General features: G+C 34.4%; 1 protein-coding gene across 1 annotated transcript; it reads left to right on the forward strand.

Moving 5' to 3' along the window:
* Positions 1–2142: 2142 nt before the first annotated feature.
* LOC127949479 (deoxynucleoside triphosphate triphosphohydrolase SAMHD1-like) lies at positions 2143–8730 on the forward strand. Its single transcript, XM_052546819.1, has 15 exons — positions 2143–2230; positions 3229–3323; positions 4641–4801; positions 5069–5184; positions 5537–5608; positions 5760–5791; positions 5900–6043; positions 6121–6221; positions 6612–6720; positions 7006–7097; positions 7295–7407; positions 7697–7833; positions 8035–8127; positions 8274–8378; positions 8472–8730. The coding sequence occupies exons 1-15, from the start codon at positions 2143–2145 to the stop codon at positions 8622–8624; spliced, it is 1611 nt and encodes a 536-aa protein (XP_052402779.1). The 3' UTR covers positions 8625–8730.
* Positions 8731–10038: the final 1308 nt, after the last annotated feature.

Consider the following 10038-nt stretch of genomic DNA (forward strand, 5'->3'; position numbering starts at 1 on the left):
CAATTAAAATCTGACTTTAACATTTTAGGGGTCAATAGCCCAACTAAAGCAAACACTGACCGCTATAATGGTGACACCATTAAAATAGTAATTTTCATCTTTGTTGATTCTGCAAGTTGACATCAGGTCTCGTCAATAATGGTCAATCATCACTCAATTAATCACTTGATTATCTCATTAACTTTAACTGTGCTTCAGTGTTAATTTTACACTCCTATTTTAACACTTTCACACTCTTGAGTGTGGTCTCACATGTACTCCCAACAGAGTTAATTTCACTCAGATTTCTTTGCTGATGGAAGAAAACATTCTTGAATATTGTTAATTAATAATAATTTATAACAAATTATGTGTTTTGGTAAACACTATTACAGGAACCTAAAACTTACTAAGCCAAGAGTCAAACTACCCAACTAAAGCAAACACTGATCACAGTAATGGTGATCAAACATTTTCAAATAAAACATTAACATTTAAACCTCTGTTAATTCTCAAAAATAATAATAAATAAATAGTTTGTGAGAGTGATTGAACTCTAGACATTCAGTGAAAGTGTTCTTTGATAATGTAAATGTTATTTGCTCTCTTTCTGTAGCCGATTTTATGTCACAGTAACTTTAAATGTTTCAACATTTAATATAAAGTCAGTCGTATTAAAATATGTTATGTCATGAGGCTCATATCTGTTACTTAAGTAAACAGACAGGTTTTTATGCATACTTAACAGATTACATTATTAGGTTATATTGACCATTGCATATTATCGTTATTAAAATAGTCTATGAAGGTGAGAATCGAGATATTTCATGATACAGTTTATGCATCTGGGAACTGGGAATGTTTCTAATAAAAAATAAATAATAATAATGCTTAATAATAATTTGCCAATATGATGTTGTGGCTGCTGTGTGTCACATGATCAACATAGATCAACATGTTGGAGTGATTTCTAAAGGATTATGTGACACTGAAGACTGGAATAAAGGCTGATTAAATATACATATACGCACATATATTTTATCTATATATCTAAATAAAAATAGAGCATAGATATTCAGTATATGACCCAAAGAAATTAACTACGTGAGTAGTTTTTTTAATCCGATACTTTGTTTTACTGTTACTCATGTAACTATTCAGACTAGAACTTATTTTAACACAGTTTTCGGGTTCTCTGCCCATCTCTGTAGTTACAATAATCAAATAAAAACTAACATTAAAAAAGAGTCATACTGAATAACTACTGATCAACATAATGGTGAAGTCAAACCAAACTATTATTTTCAATAAACCATCAACAGGTATGTTAATCTCAATAAGAACTTTTTTAATTTATGACAAAAATAAAGTCAACCTTGTTTATAAGTGAAGCGGGTAATGCTGTCATCTAACAAAAGTTGGGTTTTCACTTTCAACCAACATTTGACTTTTGAGCTATGTCAGTACACATGTAGTGTGATGGGAAGCTTCATCAGAATGTTAGAGAATAATGTTTTATCAATTTTATCAATATAAATTTTTAGAATGTTAGAATGTAGAATGTTAATTTTAGAGCATGTTATCCTAACTTATAGCAGAACATTTTGGGAACTAAAATAAAACTTGCCGTTGAAACATTCCCAGAACATGAAAAACTCCTAGGTTGGTCAGCTGTTAATCTCGTGAAACAGCACTATCTGTTCTTCACTCGTGTAACTCAAGCTGTTTCCCTGTCAACCTTTACTTCCTGTAAACCACATAAGTTTTTTTGTTTTTTTCTGAACATAAACACACCTTACAGTTGAACCTGCTAAAGGGCATTGGTGTGTTTTACGTTTTAATATACTTTTACCAAGATATACCTGAAAAATCAAAGTCACGACACTAAGAAACACATGACAAAAAAACAAGATTTAAAACATGACAAATACCCCAGCTGTTCACCCATCAAACCTGTTGTGTACTGTACATGTACAGCTTTATGAGATATATTTGGATCTAAAATTATTTGTGTGGTGTAATTTCTCAAAATAACTTTACCACAGAAGAAATGAACTCATAAAGTTAAGCTGCTGGAGCTGTAAAATCTCTGAGCAGATAAACAAACTTTCATTGCTTCACCCGAGTTTTCTTACAACCCACAAGAATAAAATAAAAGAGAAGATGCCTCAATCTGAACAAACCAGAAAAACTCTCTCTGATTACAGGAAAAGTCTCCAGGATCTAAAAAAGTTCTATGAAGCAAGTGAAGGTAAGGGAAGACAAATGTGTTGTGTGCCAATAAAGATCAGCTGTTCATCTCACCAAACAGCACTATCTGTTCTTCACTCGTGTAACTGAACCTGTTTCCCTCTTTTACTTCCTGTAAACCACAGAAGGTTTTGTTTATGTGAGCATCAACACACCTTTCCACATCTTACAGTTGAACCTGCTAAACAGTGCAGTTTTATTTCTAGGGGCGTTGATATGTTTTATGTTTTTATATTATAGATACCTGTTACTTTTACTAACAAGACATACCTGAAAATTCAGACAAAGTCATGACACGCACTAAGAAACACCTGACAAAAGAAAAGATTTCAAACATGACAAATACCCCAGCTGTTTACCCATCAAACCTGTTGTGTACTGTACATGTACAGCTTTATGAGACATATTTGGATCTAAAATTAATTGTGAGGGGAAATTTCTCAAAATAACTTTACCAAAGTAAAAAGGAAGTCAAGCTTACATTATTTTTTACCTAACATGTGTTCCCTGGGAATTGAACCCACAACCGTTTGCACTGATATCATAATATGTTACCACTGAGCCACAGGAACACACTAACACCTTCATCTAAACAATGAAACCAGGCTGGTCTGAGACACACCCTCATAATGACAAGACTTTCCTGAACGTGTATTCCTGCGAGTAAGTTGAGCTGCTGGAGCTGTGAAATCTCTAAGCAGATAGACAGACCTTTATTGCTTCACCCGAGTTTTCTTAAAACCCACAATTATAAAATAAAAGAGAAGATGCCTCGTGCTGAACCAACCAGAAAAACTCTCTCCGATTACAGGAAAAGTCTCCAGGATCTAAAAAAGTCCTATGAAGCAAGTGAAGGTAAGGGAAGACAGATGTGTTTTGTGTGGATGTAAACGTAATGTTTAAAGGCTACAATGAATTTGATTACTTAAAAATGAAGCAACACGTTCAATATCCAGTCTATATATTATACTGATGATTTAAAATGTCATTCCTTTCCAGAGCCTGAGAAACAACAGTTGTGGGAGATTATCAAGGATGAATTGCAGGACGTCCTGAAGAAATACTCTTTAAACTTCTCTAAAGAACAAATGAAGGTAAAAAAAAAAAATGATGATGATGGTATCATATTAAATCTTACTTCCATGCAGAAACATACAAGTCTATAGTTATGTTGTCAACAGTAGTCATTTAGTAGATAATTATTTGTTATCTTTAAACTGAAATGCCAAGTCATCACATGATGTCAGTGTGAGGAGCAGATTTAGTGATTTGGGGGCCCCAGGAAAAATCTAGGAATGCAGAATTTTTCCTCTGCATTTTTATATATGAAATACCCCACAGATCATTTTTAAAAAGCCTATTTTGAGTGAAAGCAGAAACAGAACAAAGCTCTGTTACATGTATTTTTCTATTTGACAGTAAATGCCCTGAGAATTGGACATTACAGGATATTGCGCCATGTTTCAAGTTCGAAGGACGTGGAAATGTTCAATTCAAAGGGCATTAATATGTGTAAGATGCAAATTTAAATTGTGTTTATTTACAGAGGAAGGCTACATTATGTCACACTTCACACTTCTATTATTAGTTTCATGTGTAAAACGCTGCAGGCAGTGGTCTCATGTACTATGAAAAATAAAGTTTAATAAACACAATACACATCCTGCACCTAAACAGTGTGCCTGGTTGTGACATTTGCCAAGGATGGTAACCCATACTCAGAATTGGTGCTCTGCATTTAACTCAGCCAAGTGCACACACACAGCAGGTTATAATTTTCTCTTTGATAATTTCAATAAAGTCATTACCGCTAAGCTCTTGGGAAATGTCTGCACCTGTTGATGTTTTATGTGTTATTAATTTAGCTAGTGCACTGAATAAATACCTGTGGTTTTGTTTGATTTCTTCTAAAAGAGGCAACAAGTAAGTAGACCTAGAAGTTTTAAGAGTTAATGTATAAGTAGAAGTACTTTCCCTCCATGCTATATGAAACACCTCTAGTTTCTAGTTTTGATGCGCTCTCTTTAGGGGGCGAGTGTGCTTGTTATACTATGATGTCAGACTGTATTCTTTAATCTTATTTAAGCGTAAAGGAGTAACTGTATCTAATGTGCTAGAAAAGAGTCCATAGTTTCTATATCCTGTTTATATCCTGTTTATATCCTGTTTTTCTGAGCTATTGGATATGCTTTGAGAAATTGAGATGAGTCAGCATCCAGTATCAGTGTGCTTTACAAACTCCATCCCAGGCTTGGCGTTTTACTAGGCAGCGAATATATTGGTCAACATCTCAAAACAACATCTTTAGGTCTTCTATGTAACTACTATCTTATCCCAGTTGGTAAATTATATTTAGTTATAAGTTAAAACCAGTTAGAGCACTTAGCAAACAGATGCTTTTTGTCTTGTAGATCTTCAATGACCCCATTCATGGACACATGGAGCTGCACCCCCTGCTGGTGAAGATCATTGACACTCCTCAGTTTCAGAGACTCAGACACATCAAACAGCTGGGAGGGATATACCTGGTCTATCCTGGCGCTTCTCATAATCGCTTTGAACACTCTCTTGGGTGAGATATTATTATATTCAAAGGTTTATTAAATTCAGTTCAGGTGAGAACTGATCTGAACTGAGCCTTCAATACTGTGCAACTGTAGAAAGCTGGTTGTCAACATTCAGTGGGCGCTCTATATCTTTTGTTTCATTTATTGATTGACTATTTTGCAGATATTATTTTATTGCATAATCCCTCAGTCTGATCAGTAAAAATTCTAGAATCAGTGAGCTTATATCTTGTGTGATTGTGTGTGTGTGTGTGTGTGTGTGTGTGTGTTAGTGTGGCATATTTAGCAGGTTGTCTGGTGAAGATCCTTCATGACAATCAGCCTGAGCTCAACATTACCAAACAGGATTTCCTGTGTGTTCAGATCGCTGGTCTGTGTCACGACTTGGGTGAGGAGCACTAATACTTATGGAATATTATACAGCAAAAAAATAAATAAAAAATAAAATAAAAAATCAGCAACCTTTATTAATCAGTCCTAATATCTTCATCTCATATTTGTGTTGATTTGATACTTTTGTTTCAAGTGCTGTTGATATTTGTGTGTGTATTTATTTGTGTGGATTAAAGTTATTTAAAAAATAAATATGTCTTATAGGTTAAAATCTTAAGGAGGAATATAATATTTATAACATTTAATATAATAGACCCCCCCCCCAGTAATATTTTCAATTCTACACAAAAATGCTGTTTATTATTATTATTATAATTATTTCTTATAAACCCTTTTTCCTTTTTTAGGTCATGGTCCAATTTCTCATTCATTTGAGAGGTGGGTTATTCCTGAAGCCAAAAAAATAAAAAAATCCAAACGTAAGTGCTTGTGAAAAAATAAATCTAATCAGAAGGATCAGTGAACATGCAAGTATCGTACTTGTGTCATTGCTATATTTGGACAGTGTATATGTGATCAAACTGAACTTGAAATAGTTGATATGATCGAGAGTTCATTGTTTTTTTTTAGGCCTGCCTGATGACATTCCTGAAAATTGGGAGGTGAGAAATTTTAGGACTTCAACAACTGATTGAAAACAGTTAAAATTATAGATACTGAAAATAATCAACAATTTCATAATCGCTTACATTCACTCTTCTTATCAACAGCATGAGCAGATGTCAGTCCAGATGTTTGATGACATTGTGAAACGTCTGAAGGCTGAGAACGAAGATGTGTTTGAAGAACATGGACTGGGTGATAAAGACGTCACCTTCATTAAAGAATTAATCAAAGGGGCAAAAAAATTAGAGGTACATATTGATGTGGTTAATTAAACCTAATCGACTCACAGTCTGTCGTGGAAAATGTTAAAGTGATTATTTTTCAGTGGAGATACGAGGGCAGAGATGAAGACAAATCCTTCCTGTATGAGATTGTGGCAAATAAACAGAACGGCATCGATGTGGACAAATGGGACTATTTCGCACGGTAAATATTATTATCTCTGTTTATTTTTCCATCTGTCTAAAAATGTGTTAACATGTTTAACCTAATTTGATTATTTACATCCCATGCTTTTAAATTATGTGCTTTCTTGAGTATAAAGACAATGACAAGTCAATGAACTGAAGTATAAATTATCAGCTAAAACCTATTATTATTATTATTAGTAGTAGTAGTAGTAGTAGTAGTAGTATTTTTTTTTACTTCCACAAAGGAGCTGAAACAAAACATATATTAATATTATTATGTTATATGTGACAACTTTAATTTAGCCGTGTCTTGTTCATTTGTTAGTGTGATAAAGTTATCCATCAACAAGCTGGTTTAAAGATCATCCTATTATTTATGACCCATGTTGAATATTTAATTTGACAGAGACTGTCATCACCTGGGCATTCGAAACAGTTTTGACCATCAGCGTCTGCTGAAGTTTGCTCGAGTCTGTGAAGTGAACAGGAGAAAACACATCTGCTTCAGAGACAAGGTGCCTGATACAGTTATCACACACACACACAAATTATGTACAGTATTGGTAAATGAAACATTTACAAACATTATAAACATTACAGTGGCATTCATTCTAAACTATAATTAGGCTATTATAAGCTTCTAAACAAGTTTTACTTCACTCGTGTGCAAATATCCAGGTAAAACAGCCTCTTCATGTGTGCACATGTCTGGAAAAACACCAATGTTACGCTGATCGACAGCCTAACAGTCAATAATTTAAAGTCACCCGTGGAACTTCTGATGTTTGTGTGTCTAACAGGAGGCTGATAATGTTTATGACATGTTTCGCACTCGATACACTCTCCATCGCCAGGCCTATCAACACAAGATGGGCTACATCATTGACACCATGTGAGTTTCTCTGAGCATGAAGAGGATGTGGATATATAACACACCTGCAGATACCAAACAGCACATCTGTGCTGCCACGATATTAAAATGCTGCATCACCAATTCTTCTTTTATGAAGATTATACAGATTCATCTTTTGTGAATCATCTTTATGCATGTTAAAACAAACTCTAACTTTATGTTTTTTTCTCTGTTAGGTTTGCAGAAGCACTCATACTAGCTGATCGTGATCTTCATGAAGGAAAACCTGAAGATATGCTAAAGATTTCTGAATCCATAAAAACAGCAGAGGACTACAGCAAACTCACAGGTCAGCTGAAAGACATGCTGAAGGTCAAATATATATTAAACACTACACAGCAAAAAAAATCTGAGTGAAATTAACTCTGCTGGGAGTACATGTGAGACCACACTCATTAGTGTTGAAATAGGAGTGTTAAAATAACACTGAAGCAGAGTTAAAGTTAATGAGATAATTAAGTGATTCATTGAGGGATGATTGACCATTATTGATGAGACCTGGGGCATATTCAAGTTCAAAATGGTGCGCGATGTTTTGCTACGGTTTCCAGATAATGACTCTTCTGTTCTTCTGTCAGATGAGATCTTTGAGCAGATTTCATCCTCCACTTCTGATAATCTGAAGGAAGCTCGAGACATCTTGAACAAGATCATCAGAAGAAAACTGCCAAAGTTTGTTGGAGAAGCTCGACTGACTGAGAACAGCATGTCAAAGGTAACTGAAAAACACTGGTTTAGTGTTTGTCTGATATCACCAATATTAAAAAAAAACATGCCTTATCATGTATTTAAATAACTACAGATCAGACAATAGTCATAAAATCACAAGGAGTCAGTCCAAATGTCATTACAAACATGATCTTTTAAACTCTGAGTCACAAACACAAGCCAGTATCTGCTGACTCTCTCAAATCAGGAACAGCTGACAGATTCATGGAAGGCAGCTGTACACAAGTATGAACCTTCAGACCCGACTGTTTCTCTGAGCGCTGATGACTTCTCCGTTTATGTAAGTTATGTTATATTTCAGGGCGGATTTGCAAACTTAAACTAGATTGCAGGAGTTTAGATACAGCTTTTTTTTCACTGAAATAAGATGCTCAGCTGTTTACTGGATTCATCTTTTCCTCATAAACCATTTCATCTCTTACTCAGCTGGTTGATCTGGATCACGGCATGAAGGACAAAAACCCCATTAAAAAGGTATTTTTCTACAGCAAGAGGAAACCCAACGAAGCTTCTGCCATTAAAGATTATCAGGTATCCATTGCATTTACACCATTATATTTCAAATCATTCTTTAGATATGAATGATTGTGAATGATTAATGAATGAATGGTCTTGTTCTGTCAGCTCTCCAGTTTCCTGCCACTGAGGTTTAATGAAGAGCTGGTCAGAGTTTACTACAAAACAACTGATGGGAATAAAGATGAGCTGAAGAAGAAAGTGGAGGAGGCTGAGAAGTGCTTTCAGGATTGGTGTAAATCCAAATTCGGATGCCTTTAATGGTTTATAATATATAATATTTAAGATTGTGGCTGCACAATCAGTACAAGTGTCTGTAATTTCACTGGTTGTTTAATGAATAAACTATAGAGACAGTTTATATAAACCTTTTTTACATTATTGTTACTACACAAGACAAAGAAAAATGATAATGGAAAATAAATTACAGGAGTTGTATTGATAGTATGAAATTTGCAAATTAATTAAGCACACTTTTATTTTATGAGTAAAAGACTTGTCACTGTAAGGCATGAAGAGTGACCAGCAGAGGACGCTGTTCTCATAATCTATTTATTTTTGGTAAAGGTTTCCCTGAGTCACTTTGCACCTGTGTTTATAACTCTCTGTCTGATATTAAATGATTGTTAAAACTGAATCAATCATGCAATAATCTTAAGCATCAGTTTCTGATTAAATCTTAGTTTAGTTTGCTTTGAATTTGTTGGTTTAAGGCAAATTATGTGTCTAGATGAATGCTGGAAGAAATGACTGGAGCTGCCTTTTATACAGACATTAACACATTTATATGTGAGATAAAAGTCATAATTATGACATAAAAAGTCAATATTATGACATACTAAATTGTAATTATAAAACTGAAATTGACATGGTGGAAATTATGCAAAAATATTGATATAAAAAGTTGAAATTGTGACATAAATCATAATTACAGTATGAGATAAAAGTTGAAATTATATCCCTGTATGCTACAGTTGTGCCATAAAAAAATAAATGAACATAAATATTATCATTTAAATTTATGTAATTCCCAATACGATCTCCTGTAGACTAAAAAGTCAGTCTGGTTAGTGTGAAGCTGGTGAAGCTGTTTGTGTTGTTTGATCCTCTTCTGCTGAGATCTTCAGATTTAATGTCTTTTATCTTCAGCTGAATTCATGTAAGACTGCGGCTGGAAGTCACTTGTAGTTCTTATGTATATATATATAGTTTGCCTAAAAGTAAAAATAGACCGACAGACAGAGAAGCATGTAGTTCCACGAGGGTGAGTAAATGATGATTTTTCATTTTTGGGTGGACTATCTATTTAAGTAATACACTTTAGTACAGACATGACATACAATCATATATTGTTAAGCATGCATATAATCTGCTGTTGAATACAGATATAATGACCTGCTGGACTTCCTGGCTCAGCTCAGACAATACAAAAGCAGCTTTTCAAACTGAACTGAATACCATTTGCAAGCAGCTGTACTTCACTTTCGTACTTCACTTTCAGCTTCACTTTCGTTTTCGTTTTCGTTTTTTAGCTCGACTCATGTGAAGGACACTCGCGCTCCCTCTAGCGGCGCAGAGCAGCAGCACACTCTCGTGTGAGACCGCATTTGGTTTGTTATGTTCAGATGTTCAGTAACTTAGTGGTCATGTGAGGAGTTTTTACACTTCTCTGTGT

This window comes from Carassius gibelio, chromosome B1 (genome assembly GCF_023724105.1).
Source record: "Carassius gibelio isolate Cgi1373 ecotype wild population from Czech Republic chromosome B1, carGib1.2-hapl.c, whole genome shotgun sequence".
NCBI lineage: Eukaryota > Metazoa > Chordata > Actinopteri > Cypriniformes > Cyprinidae > Carassius > Carassius gibelio.